The sequence below is a fragment of the Elephantulus edwardii genome, unplaced genomic scaffold, assembly GCF_000299155.1.
Source record: "Elephantulus edwardii isolate Elephantulus edwardi_28Jun2011 unplaced genomic scaffold, EleEdw1.0 scaffold00178, whole genome shotgun sequence".
NCBI classification, from domain to species: domain Eukaryota; kingdom Metazoa; phylum Chordata; class Mammalia; order Macroscelidea; family Macroscelididae; genus Elephantulus; species Elephantulus edwardii.
Genome location: NW_006399928.1, coordinates 2,706,998 through 2,721,243, shown reverse-complemented (window position 1 = coordinate 2,721,243; position 14,246 = coordinate 2,706,998). Strand labels below are relative to the sequence as shown.

The following is a 14,246-nucleotide window of genomic DNA, read 5'->3' as shown; positions in this document are numbered from 1 at the left end:
GGGACTGTATACCAATGAAGGAGTTTTTCTTTTTCTTTTCAAGGAGAAGAGTGAACTGGGGGTGGGGGTGGGGTGGACGGGGAGAAAAGTGCAACAATGAATGAATGGAAATCCAAAATCTCTGTAGATGTTCATTGAAATTAATAAAAAAAAATCATTCATATCAAATACAAGCAAAATTCTAATGAAGATTATCCAGAATGACTGGAACAGTACATCAGCTGAGAACTACTAGAAATACAAACTGGGTTTAGAAGAGGCCATAGCTATGAAGTTTGATAAATGTTGATAATTAAGAGAAAGGCTTCAGACCTTTTGTTCATAGAGTCGCTATGAGTCATGCTCGACTCAACAGCAATCAACAACAACCAAAACAACAACAACAACAAAAACAACAACATGGCACTAGAAATATTATAGCCAAATGTCAGATGGATTTGGCAGAAAGAAAAGAGTACCAGAAGTATATCTATCTGTGTTTCATTAACTATGCAAAGGCATTTGATTGTGTGGGTCAGAACAAACTGTGTTTAAACTTGAGGAGAATGGGAATCCCAGAACACTTGATTATGCTTATGCGAAATCTATATATGTACCAGGAAGCAGCCCTCAAACAGAGCAGGAAAATACTGCATGGTTCAAAATCAGGAAGGGAGTGTGTTAGGGATGCGTCCTGCTTCCATACCTTTTCCATCAATATGCAGAAAAGATCATTCAGGAGACTGGGCTTTATAAGGAGGAATGTAGCATTAGGAAGACTCATCAACAATCTACATTATGCGGATGACACAACCTTGCTTGCTGAAACTAAGAGGGACCTGAAGTGCTTGCTGCAGAAACTCAAGGACTGTAGTCTTCAACAACAAGAAGACAAAGATTCTCACCACTGGGTAAATGGCAGCACTATGATGGATGGAGAAGAGATTGAGGTTGTTAATATTTACAGCTTGCTTATCTCAACAATCAACACTCTTGGCACCAGTAGTCAGGAAATAAAAAGAGAAATTGTAATTAAGTAAATCTGCTGGCAGGGATCTTTCCAGAGTACTGAGAAGCAACGATGCCAGTCTAGAGGCTAAGGTGTGTCTGATCCAGTCCATGGTCTTCGCAATTACTTGCTATGCATCAGAGAGCTGAATAATGACTAAGGATGATAGAAGAATTGATGTCTTTTAGTTGTGGTGCCGGATTTGAACGTAGCATGGACCACCAAGAAAACAAATAGGCCTGTCTTGGACAGAATAAAACCAAGTCTCTTTTTGGAGGGTAAGATTCTGAAGCTCCATCTCACATACTTTGGGCATGTGGCCAGGAGGGACTGATCCAAGGAGAAGGACATCATGCTCAGAAGGATTCAGGGACAGGGCAGGAGAGGAATACCCCGGATGAGATGGATTGATACAGTAACTAGGGCAATGGGGGTAGGTAGGTGTGTTGGAGTCAGTAAGACTGACTCAGGACATGGCAGGCTTCAGAACTGTTGTACACAGGGTTGTTGAGTCCCAGGTGACTAAACAGCATATAATAACAAAGTGATTAGAACTCCTGCTAGAGTTGAGAAACTCGTTCCTACCCCTTGAATGTTTCTTCTGGACACTTTAACTAATTTTCCTGGCTTCCATTCCTCATCATTCCCATCGTCAGTGTCACCATCACCATCCTCATTCACAGAATGCTCTGAACAATATTTTAGATCCTCGATGTCCATGCTTTGCTCCAAGAACTTTTCTTTAACACGGGAAGGTTTTGGCTAAGAGAGAAAAAAGATTTGCAATGGTTATTTAATAAAAATTTTTAAAACACATATGCACATCTTCATCGGCCATACTTTGGCCATGTTGCAAGGAGGGACTTCCTTGGAGAGGGACATTATACTTGCATTGGTGGAGGAAGACGCTCAATGAGATGGATTGATTCAGTGACTGGGGTAATGAGGGTAGTGTGTCAGAGACAATGAGGTTGCATAGGATAGAGCAGATTTGAGAGTGATTGTACATAGGGTTGCTATGAGCCACAAGTGACTCAATGGCACATAACAACAACAATAATGCACATCTTCCTTGTAGCTATTGACAGATACATTCTTAAAGCAGAGACTTCATATTCCTTTAAATATATCTTACTTGGTTTTACCAATCAGAAGAAATTCTGCTTTAACTTTTGGCTTCATAAAGTCTTTGAAGGAACAGAAATGGGAGGCTGAGGTAACTGAGGAAGGACGAGAGGGCCATGATATTATAAGTATCTTTGGTTGGACAGCTGTGTTCTTTTCTCCTGCTCTTCCTTTTCACTTGTGTTACATCATGCCATTGCATGGTCAAAAGTTAGTCTTTTAGAGGAGAAAGAATGCCTTTTTAAAATTATTTTTAAAATAATCTTAAAAAATTGTTATTACTTTTTGTGTGCTGTCGAATCAGATCTGACTGGCACAGGAGGGTATTGACCCTTCTCCATCAGAACATCTGGTGGATTTGAACTGTGCACCTTTGGGATTGCAGTGCAGCTTCTTGCCACTAGGCTACCAGAGCTCCCTGAGAATGCCTCTTTTCCTTCAGGATTGTACTTTAGTTTTATCTGGGAATTCAAGGAAAATTCTGATGCTAGACTTTGGGAATTTAAACTCTCAATTTTTTAGAAAAAGAATATTTTAGCACACTTATCCCAAGTCGAGGACTTTCATTCATAGGGTTGCTATGAGTCGCCTATGACTCGACGGCACTTAACACAGAGAGATCAGTTGGCCTAGTGGACCACAAGTGATGATACCAAGCCAAAGGCGGGTGACTCTAATCTGTGGCCTACAGGCCTGTTCTTAATTGTTTTTGGTCAAACATTCTTCTAGGTTGTATATCCCTGGTGTGTCCACTTGCCGTACAGAGGTAACTTGTGGTTGCTGTGAAGCTGAACACTGTGACACTGATGTGTCAAATGTGATAATGGTTACCCATGGTGGACAGTGTTTGAGGGAGCTCCCTGATTAAAACAAGCTTGGAAGCAGGAGTGGCATCCACTTCTGTAAATAGATTGCCTCCCGAAACCCTATGAACCTGGAGAAAGGATGAAAGTCATGCAAGTGTTGAGGACTTTAGTTCTTAAGGTCACTATCGACGGCACTTAACAACAACAACATCATCCCAAATCTAAGCTATGAAAAGTCACAGCGGTACTGAACATTTTACCTTAGGTGGAATATATTCAAAAGAAGAGTCTGGGGATATAAGTGCATCCTTAGGAAGATGAGAATCCTGTTTGCTGGCTACTTGGAGAAAAGTCAGCTTCTATTTGAAAAGAAGAAACAGAGTATAAAATGCAAGGCAGCTTCTTTAGCTTCATGGCTTAAAAAAACAAAGATTTCATGTTTAGGCTGCATTGGTGAGTTTACTTTTAAACCATAGTAAAGTAAATCAGTGATATATTAGCGCAGGCTGCAGGACTCGCATTTATAGAAAAGCTTCAGGCCTTTTGTTCATAGGGTCGCTATGAGTTGTGTTCGACTCGACAGCAATCAACAACAATAAAAATGACAACAACAGTGTTAGATCAGAAAAAGGCAAAGTAAAAAATTCATGTTCATACCATTTTGAAAAGGATTTATTAATGGTACAGTAGACAGACGGATATAACTAAAAGACCAGTGGTTAGAATTCACCAAGGACAAAATATGTGGTACTTGGGTTCTATAAATCTCAACAGTTTTGGGAACCGTATGAGGCAGTTCACAACAACCCTGCACTACAGGGTTGATATGAGTTGGAATTCATTCAATGGCAATGGGTTGACTTTTTGGTTTTCTATCAATCATTTGAAGTGAATGTGACCTTGTAGATCATCTCCTATCCCCTATCCTATCCCCTATCCTATCCTATTATATGGTAGAGTTCATTTGCATTACAGAGCCAAGTCACCAGAGCTGAAAGGAGTTACACTGCTAACTTAAAGGCTGTGCCTCTCTTGGTGGTTCAAATCCACTGAAGGCTCCTTGGGAGAAAAAATGTGCAATCTCCTCCTGTGTGATTTACAGTCTTGGAAACTCAATACAAGGTTTGTTGTGAGTTGGTTATGACTTAATGGCAATGAGTTGAATTTCTGAGTTAAAGTAAAACCGAAGATTGCTTTCAGTAGTAGCAGGCCTTCCTAAGTGAGTGGGAAACTATATAACCTGATTGAGGATTTCATTTTCTAGGAGCAACTGCTGGTTTTTCTCACATACTTCTTGCATCTTCTCAAGTTCTTCATCCTATTTCCACATAGTGCTATGACAGGTGGAGTTATTTTGGACACTCCAAATTATAAAACAACTCACACAAATGAAAGCATACTGCTTTCAAGCTGCTTGTGACATATTGTTTTTACATAGCAGGCCCTGGCACCCAGAAAAATGACTGATTTCCAATTCCTAGGTTCCCTGAATGTTGGGGTTGTTCAAATGCTCCTAGCAGCTCTGACTACAATAATAGTATCCAAAGGCTATAGCCCTGGATGCCTTCCTTATTTTTTCTGTCCTCTGGACTCATGTTCCTTATTGACATCAGTATGCTGATTAAAAAACTTACTCAGATCTTCAGGCATTTTACAAATGTATCAACTCTCAGTTAAGAACGAGCTCAGAAAGGTACAGTTGAATGCCCTAGGATTCTAAATAACTAGTAGATGATCTCAATTCCTCAAACTATTTAGACCTTAGGTTGAAGCAAAGAATCAGGAGGCCTTAAATTCCATAGTAGAGTATGAACTACTATTTCTATACCAAAATCTAGATTACTTTACGTGTGGCTATATTCTGTAGTGACTATACATACAGACGTCACAGGAATCAGATTGACTACATCTGTGGAAAGAGTCGATGGAAAAGCTCAATATCAACATTCAAAAAAAGGCCAGGGACTGACTGTGGAATAGATCAATTACATAGGTGCAAGTTCAAAATGAACTTGAAGAAAATGCAAACAAATCCACAAGAACCAAAATATGACCTTGAGTCTATCTCATCTGAATTTAAAAACCATCTCAAGAACAGGTTTGATGCATTGGACAGAACTGATTGAAGACCAGATGAGCTGTGGGATGACATCAGGGTTCATCCATGAAGAAAACAAGGTCATTACAAAGACAGAGGAGAAAGTAGCGATCAAAATGGATATCAGTGGGGTAAGACTGAGAAAAACTGGATAAATTATGTATACTGCATTGAAACAGATGAGGGAGAGAATAACTTAAAAGTGGTATATGATAGGATATTATGATTATCACAAGAGTCCAGAATTAAGGTTACACAGTGGAGTGTACTCGGGGTGGTAGGAGGGGTGCGGGGGAATTGTATACCAAAGAAGGAATTTTTCTTTTGCTTTTCAAAGAGAGGAGCGAACTGGGGCGGAGGGGAGGGCTGGGCAGGGAGAAAAGTGCAACAATGAATTAATGGAAATCCAAAATCTCTGTAAATGTTCATTAAAATTAATAAAATTTTTAAAAAAATGGATGTCAGAAGAGACTCTGAAAAATTGCACTAGAAGGGGAGCTCTGGTGGCCTAGTGGCAAGAAGCTGTACTGCAATCCCAGAGGTACACGGTTCAAATCCAACAGATGCTCTGCCGGAGAAAGAGGAACAATTTCCTCCTGTACCAGTCAGATCTGATTTGACAGTACATGCACAAAAAATAATAATCAAATAAAAAAAATTGCACTAGAATATAGAGAGGCCAAAAGAAAGGGAAGAAATTTTGATGAAAAAGAGAAGAACAGATTTCAAAGAGCAGCTCAAAAAGAGAAAACAAAGTATTATAATGTGCAAAGAGCTGGAATTAGAAAATCAAAGACAAGACCATGCTCTAGATTTCTCAAGCTGAAAGAACTGAAAAACAAATTCAGACCTCAAATTGCAATGCAAGCATATAAAAAAGGTGAAAGGAATGCACAGTCACTGTACCAAAAAGAATTGACGGACATTGAACCATGTCAAGAGGTAGCATATAATCAAGAACCAATGGTAATGGAGGAAGTCCAAGCTATATTTAAGGCATTGACAAAAAAGAAAGCCCCAGGAATTATGGGATACCAATTGATGTGTTTCAACAAAGAGATGCAGCCCTGGATGTGCTCACTAGTCTGTCTATGCCAAGAAATCTGGCAGACAGCTACCTGGCCAACTGATTAGAAGAAATCCATATTTGTTCCCATTCCCAAAAAAGGCAATTCAACAAAATGTGGAAATTATCAAACAATATCATTAATATCATATGCAAATAAAATCTTGCTGGATTCAGAAGAGGCTATAGAACAAAGGATATCATTGTTATTGTCAAACAGATCTTGGCTGAAAGCAGAAAATACCAGAAAGATGTGTATCTGTGTTTTATTGACTACGTAAAGACATTTGACTGTGTGGACCATAACAAATTATGGCTAACATTGAGAAGAACAGGAAACTGAGAACACTTAATAGTGTTCATGCAAAATCTATACATAGATCAAGAAGCTTTTGTCTGAACAAAACAAGGGAACGTTGCATAGCTTAAAAATAAGGAAAGGTGTATGTTAGGACTGTACACTTACAATGACTATAGCCTTCAATATGGATAACATGGCAACATCAAGAAGACAAAAATCTTCCCCACAGGATTAATAGGTGATAGATGGAGAAAAGATTGAAACTGTCAGTGATTTCATCTTACTTGGATCCACAATTAACATACTTGGTAACAAAAGAGAAAGATCAGGAGACATTGCATTGAGCAAGTGTGCTGTCAGAGACCTCTCCAAACTACTGAGGAGCAATGATATAAATTTGGAGACCAAGGAGTGCCTGATCTGGTCTTTTTAATCACTTGCAATGTATCTGAGAGCTGGACAAGTGAATAAGGATGACAGAAGAAGAATCGATGCCTTTGAGCTTTGGTGTTGGAAAGGAGTACCAAATACTTCACAGACTGCCAAAAGAATAGATATGTCTTGGAGAAAGTGTGACCAGAGTGCTCTTTTGAGGCAAGGATGGTGAAGCTTCTCATACTTTGGGCAAGTTGCTATTGAAGGTCAGTGAAAAAGAAGAAGACTTGCATTGAGATGGATTGAAACAGTGAGTGCAGCAATAGGCTCAAATATGTTGGAGATGGTAAGCATTGTGCAGCTTGTGCAACATAGGACAGGATTCAGATCTGTTTTTCATAGGGTCGCTATGAGTTGTACTTCACATGATGGCATCTTAACAAGAACAACAACAACATTCAACTTGTATGCTGAGAAAATCATTTGAGTAGCTGGAATATATGAAGAAGAATGTGACATTGGAGAAAAACTCAGCAACAACATACATTATGCAGATGACACAACTTGCTTCATGAAAGTGAGAAGAACTTGAAACACTTGCTACAGAAGATCAGACTACAGCTTTTGGGGCTTGTAGGTAGCAATCTCATGCCGGTTTGGCATGACTCCTCCCTCTCTTGGGCTTCCCTGGCCCTTCCCTCCTCCCGTGCTTCTCCCAGAGCTGTGGGTGCAGGAGGGAGACCTGAGATGGCAGATGAGATCACCATGGCTCAGACCACTTGGCCTGGGGTCGATATAATCTTTGGGAAGATCATCTGCAAGGAAATTTCAGCCAAAACAGCTTTTGAGGATGAGCAGTTCCTTGATTTTAATGACATTTCACCTCAAGCATAAACACATTTTCTGGTGATACCTAAAAAACCTATTACCCAGATTTCTGTAGCAGAACATGATGATGAAGTCTTCTTGGACATCTCATGATTGTTGGCAAGAAATGTGCTACTGATCTGCGCCTGAAAAGGGTTACTGAATGGTGGTGAATGAAGGTTGAGATGGTGGACGGTCATGTTTATCTCCATGTTCTTGGAGACTGGGAGATGACTTGGCCTCCTGGTTAATTGTGCTTTACTTTCCCCTTCTTTAGGCAATACTCAGATTTGCAAGTTTGAATATGGTAAGCTGTACACTTTTAATTGCCTGTGGACAGAGAGATTGTTGTTGTTGTTGTTATGTGCCATTGAGTCGCTTGCGACACATAGTGAACCTATGTACAAAAGCTCTAAACGCTGTTCTATCCTGTGCCAACCTAGCCATCTCAAATGCACTTATTCCCACCACTCCAGTCACATAATCGATCCATCTCATCGAAGGTCTTCCTCTCCTTTGCCGCCCCTCCACTCTGCCAAACATAATGTCCCTCTCCAAGGACCAGTCCCTCCTTGCAACATGCCCAAAATAGGTCAGACGAAGCTTCAGAATCCTTGACTCCAAGGAGCATTTTGGCTTCACCTTCTCTAGGACAAACCTGTTTGTTCTCCTAGCAGTCCATGGTATATTCAACACTCTTCTCCAGCACCACAGCTCAAAGGCATCAATTCTCTTTCTATCAACCCTAGTCACTGTCCAACTCTCTGATGCATAGCACGTAATTGCGAAGACTATAGCCCGGATCAGGTGCACCTTAGTCTCCAGTCTGACGTCGTTGCTGTTCAGTACTCTTGAGAGGTCCCTCACAGCCGACTTTCCCAATGCAATTCGTCTCTTGATTTTCTGGCTGCTGTTACCAAGAGTGTTGATTGTGGAGCCAAGCAAACTAAAACTGCTAACTATCTCAATCTCTTCACCATCCATACTGATGCTGCCAATTGGCCCAGTGGTTAGAATCTTTGTTTTCTTGATGTTGAGCTTCAATCCATATAGGAGGCTGCAGTCCTTCACCTTCTGCAGCAAGCGCTTCAGGTCCTCCTCAATTTTAAAAATTCATGTAATAAAAGACTTTGTTGCATGGTAAAAAATACAAAACAAAACAACCAACCAAAAAAAAATCAAAGATTATAGCTTTAAATACTTCCCTTACTATCAAGAAGCCAAAAATCCTTACCATTGGACCAATAGACAACTTCATGATAGAGAAAAGACTGAAGTTGTCAATGATTTAATCTTATTTGGGTTCACTATCAACATCCATGGTAACAGCAGTCAAGAAATAAAAAAAATCAGAGGTAGGAAGGAAAATGTGTAATAATGAAAGAATGAATGAAAATCTAACTTTTCTGTAAACTTTTGTTAAAATCACAATAAAAAAGGTAAAAAACCCCGAAGACCAAAAGTTGTGTTGCATTGGGAAAATTTACTATAAAGAACTAAAGGAACCAAAATACTAAAGAGTAATCATTTCAGTTTAAACACTAAGGTGCACCTGATTTAAGCCATGGTACTTTTAGTTATTTCCTATGCACCTGAAAGTTGAACTATGAATAAGGATAGCAGGAGAACAATCAATCCCTTTGAATTGTAGTGTTGGAGAACACTGAATATCTCATGGACTGCCAAAAGAATTAAAGAAGTCTTGGTAGAAGTACAACCACAGTACTCCTTAGAGACAAGGATGGTGAAACTTTTTGTCTCATATTCTTTAGGCATGCTATCAGAATGGGTTGGTTCTTGGAAAAAGACATTTTTCTGGTAGAGAGGTGGAGAGTCAGAAAAAAAGAGGAAGACTCTCAGCAAGACAGATGACAGAGTGATTGCAACCGGGCTTGATCATATTAGCTATGATGAGGACGGTACAGGATAGGGCAAAGACCATATCTATTGTTCATAAGGTTGCTATGAGTAATAGTTGGCTTGATGGCATCTAACAACAACATACTCTGTAGTGCCCTAAACTGATCAAACAGGGCCAAAAGGCAATACAGGCTACCAATGTAACACTGTCTTTTCCTTTTAAAAATTAAATTCTGAACATAGACTAGGCAGTTTATTTGGTACATAGGGAGGTCTGGTATCCTAGCCGATAGGGAGTTGTGCTGCTAATGCAAAGACCAAACCTCTCTGGCAGTTTGAATCTATCAGTGGCTTCATAGCAGAAAGATGAATAATTTCCTCCCCAAGGCTTTGCAATTTAGTCTTATAATACATAATACTAGGTGGGCTAAGAGTCATTGCCATCTCAACAGAAATAGGAACGAGAAAGAGACAGAGAAAGACAAAGAGTGGCCTAAATCAAACAGGATTATCAGTCAGGCCTGTGGAAATCTATCTCAGAAGGCCTTCCCATCATTCATCCTACCTGACACTTTAGTGTGTTCAGGAGCTGTTGTTCCTTTTCACTTACTGACTCCTCCAGCTGTTTTTCTGACATTCTGCTTTGCTGCAACTGGCTCAGAAGGTATAGCACCTAGAACAAGACACAATCCTGAGTGATACCAAAGGAATAAAGGGAGATAGCACTTTCACTTTAGTCTAGTTATTCAAATGACTCATCAAAGACTTAGAAGCCTTTTTTTTGTCATTACTTGAAGGAGTAAACATAGAAATGATTCAGCAGCATCTTAATTTTGAAAATTTAAATAAGTACCGTCTCTATTTCAGATTTCTTATTTTCAAAATTTGGACAAAGAAAATATATGGCTTTTTGAATGGAATGTTTTCTGAAACACCATATTTTAAAAACAAACAACAAAAGGCAGTGACATCAGTTACTGATTAGGAAAATTATTCATCTCTTAACTTCTTGGCTTGCTAAAATTCACCTTTTCTTGGTGCTGTTGCTCTACTTTGACCAGCTCAGCCTGTAACTCTGTCTCTATCTCAGTAAAATGATTTCGTTCCTCAAACAGCATCTTCTGCATGTCAGAACAGCTGGCTTTGCTCTGTTTCAGGGTATTTTCAAGCTTGCTGACCTGTATTTTGGAGGAGACCAGCTAGAGGGGATAAAAGAAGATCAGTTTATTTAGAGAATGAGAAGCTTTCTCCATTTATTAGGCAGGAAAATGTCAGCTTTCTTGAAATAACTGAAAAAGTTCTTCCAAGTTTCTTTTTATATTTTCATATTATATGGATTCTCACATTAAATAGTAACCCCATTATGGTACTCTCTCAGGCCAAGAGCCCACATTTATGCTATGATAAATATCTTAGGTTATGATGTCCCTGGGTGATGCAATCAATTAACTTACTCATTGCCAACCAAAAGGCTGGAAGCTTGAGCCCACTTAGAAATGTCTCATTAAAAAAGGCCTAGTGAAAAAAATCAGCCACTGAAAATTCTATGGAACATAGTTCTACTCTGTTATATATAAGAGCCCCATGAGTCAAAGTCAATTCCATGGCTTACTGGTTTGTTAGAGGCCACCATTAATTTAATCTCTTGCTTAGCTTCAAGGCAAAAATAGACCTAATACAAACAGTATCTTTAGATCTGGATATTTAAGAAGTTCTTTCTTGATTTTAAAGAGAAACCCTCAGGACACGTCCTTATGACCATCTCAGTGTCTGTGTTCAACTCTAGCTCTTTAGGCTAGATGATATCCTATGATGGTCTAATTGTATATTTACTACTAGCATAAAAGGGAATTCTGGTGGCTTAGTAGGTGGGGACTTGTACTGCCAACCCAAAGAGAGGTGGTTCAAATCCATCAGTTGCTCTGAAGGAGAAAGGAGGGCAATCTCCTCCTGTGTGATTTACAGCTTCTGAAAACCTGCTGGAGGATCAGCTATGAGTTGGTTTTAACTCAACCACAGTTAGTTTGGGACTAGCTCCAAAGAGATCTCTGGTGACGTAGTCCATAGGAAGTGGCAATGCTAACCCAAAGGCTATGCCTCTCTGGCAGTTTGAATTCACCAATGGCTCCATGGAAGAAGCTTAGAGAATCTCCTCCCATGTGATTTATAGACATGGAAGCCTTTTGGAGGGTCAGCTATAAGTTGGTTCTGACTTGATGATAATGAGAGAAAGACTAAACCAGATGGTAAACAAAAATATCACTGCTGACAAAACTAACGGGAATTTCCTCAGGATAGAAAATTTGCCAAGTGAATAGAAATATGTATAAAAGGTAATTTGTTCAAATTTGTAGGTTTAGTTTGTATGCTTATCTCAAGTGAAAAGGCCTGGATCATCTGAGGTGATCAACTTTAATGTCTCTTGTAAGGTAAGACAATGTATTACTTTAGGTTGGTGAAGATAGATTTTCCTTAAAGTCCATACATGTCAAAGATTGTTAAAGCTTCTATTTTCTAGATTGTATATTTTAAAATTCATATTGCATAGATGTTTTTAAAAGTCGTACAAAAATCTGCTAAAAGAGTACTTACTGGATATCCTTTTGGAGTGAAGTAGTGGCAATGGGATGCACAAAAATCATGAACATACTAAATGTCACTGAAGTATTCAATTTATATTGTTAATATAATATTGTTATAATATTGTTAATATTGTTAAGTGAATTTCACCTCAATTTGAAAAGAAACATAGTTCAACAGTATATATGCTGAACCTGTGACTGAATGTCATCCTAATCTAATAATAACAATAACCACCAGAATTTATTGAGGGAGCTCTGGTGGCCCCAACTCAAAGTTGGGAGCTGTGCTCCCAACCAAAAGACAAATGGTTCGAATCCACCAGTTGCTCCTCAGGAGAGAAACAGGCAATCTCCACCCATGCAACTTGCTGTCCATGAACACTGGCTGGAGGGTCAGTTAAGAGTTCGTTCTGACTTAACAGCACATAACAACATTTATTGAGCACTTGCTATATACCAGGTACAGTAGGTATCAATTTGTAAATCATATGATTTTTTCCCTCTGATATTTTTAAAGTGGCTGGCTTACATTTGCTTCAGCCAGCCTTTATCCATGAAACTACTTCTCAGATGTTAGTGCCATAGGAGATCCTACCATGAAAAGTGGCAATAATATTACAATAATTTTCCAAAATCCATTTCAGCCAACCCAGCCAGATCCCTAATAGCTGGTAGGAAGAGTCATGCTTACCTCTCCAGTTAAATATTTCAGGGCACACTTAGCTTCCATAATGGTAGTAATACTCTCCCAGCGATGTTTTGGCCTGTCTTCACTTTCTGCATCTAGCAGCTTCTGCTGCAGGTCAGCAATTTGAGCGCTCCTTTGGGAAAAGAAATAGTGAGCTTTACTGTATCTCAAGACTAAGGAGAAGAGGTCTGAGAAGAAACTTTAAAGAATTTCATTGGTAGAGTGTCAGTTATATATCATTTAAACAATGATTGAGTCATCTGGTTAAGATTTTAAATAGTATCTTATGTGATGTTATAAGGGACTCAAAGATACTGTCCAAATGGTTTTATTTTGTCAAATACTGACTAAAATAAAATGTGTCACATAGTGGAAAAAGATATTTTTTATAGTGGATTAGCTATAATGTAGCTTTGTCTTGAGATCACATAAACTCAGATATTGTGACCCATTATACAAAGTATAAATTTGAGGTTGGAGATTTGAAGAAAATATTTCAAAGAAAATATAGGCAGATTTTTTTGAGAACTGATTATCAAATTGATATCATAGTTGATATTGTGAGAGGTTATCTTGAAGAGTTGGTGCAGAACCAAGAAGTTCCTAAGAAGATTAGATACTTTGACCCTGATGATAATGTCAGTGCACTTTTAATCAAGTACGGCCTGCACTCAAGATCTAGAAAACATTTTAGTTTTATATGTTTACTTCAAAATATTCAAATTGGATTTATAAAGACACTGATAAGAAAAGGCAAAAATGATAAAATGAGGGGGAAAGTTTTAAAGATTTTCATTTGCTGATACAGCATGACTCTAAATGAAAGCTGAAAACATCCATTCAAAACAGGAAAATGGAATTTATGAAGTATAAATCTAGGAAAACTGGATGTTGTAAGAAATAAATTGAATACTGCATTGGAACAGAAGACATTAGAAACCATCTGATAGGGATATGATTAAGCATTGTGTGTATGACAACAATTTGGAACAAGAGATGTATTGCAAAGTGGACTGGGGGAGGGAAAAAGGAAAGAGGAAGGAAAATATGTAACAATGAATGAATGAAAATCCAACCTTTCTGTAAACTTTCTTTAAATTCACAATTTAAAAAAAGAATTGGAATACTATTCAATATTCTAGGCATAAGTGAGATAAAATGGACTGCTATAGCTAATGTTAGATGGATATTAGCAGAAAGCAAAGAGTACCAGAAGAATGTCTATCTGTGCTTCATTGACTTTGCAAAGGCTTTTGACTGTGTGGATCACAATAAGCTGTGGCTGACTCTGAGAAGAATGGGAATCCCAGAACATTTGATTGTGCTAATGTGAAACTTGTACTTCAAGATGGATCTAGAAATTACTTTTTTTACTATAAAGGCAACCCCGTTTTTCCTTGTCTTTTCATCTCCAGAGTAATATATCATATGGTCATCTGACTCAAAATGCCCCATGCCAGTCCATCTCATCTCTCCAATGCCTAATATGT

The 14,246-nt window shown here is 38.7% G+C and overlaps 1 protein-coding gene across 1 annotated transcript in view; it reads right to left on the bottom strand.

Moving 5' to 3' along the window:
* Positions 1-14,246, bottom strand: part of KIF4A (kinesin family member 4A) — a 389,040-nt gene that overhangs the window by 52,033 nt on the left and 322,761 nt on the right. Inside the window, exons 22-27 of the mRNA XM_006895963.1 lie at positions 12,760-12,889; positions 10,515-10,685; positions 10,052-10,159; positions 4,160-4,237; positions 3,180-3,278; positions 1,574-1,750 (exon numbers count right to left, since the gene is read on the bottom strand). Coding sequence (XP_006896025.1) covers positions 1,574-1,750; positions 3,180-3,278; positions 4,160-4,237; positions 10,052-10,159; positions 10,515-10,685; positions 12,760-12,889 — 763 coding nt within the window. The remainder of the gene's footprint in view (positions 1-1,573; positions 1,751-3,179; positions 3,279-4,159; positions 4,238-10,051; positions 10,160-10,514; positions 10,686-12,759; positions 12,890-14,246) is intronic.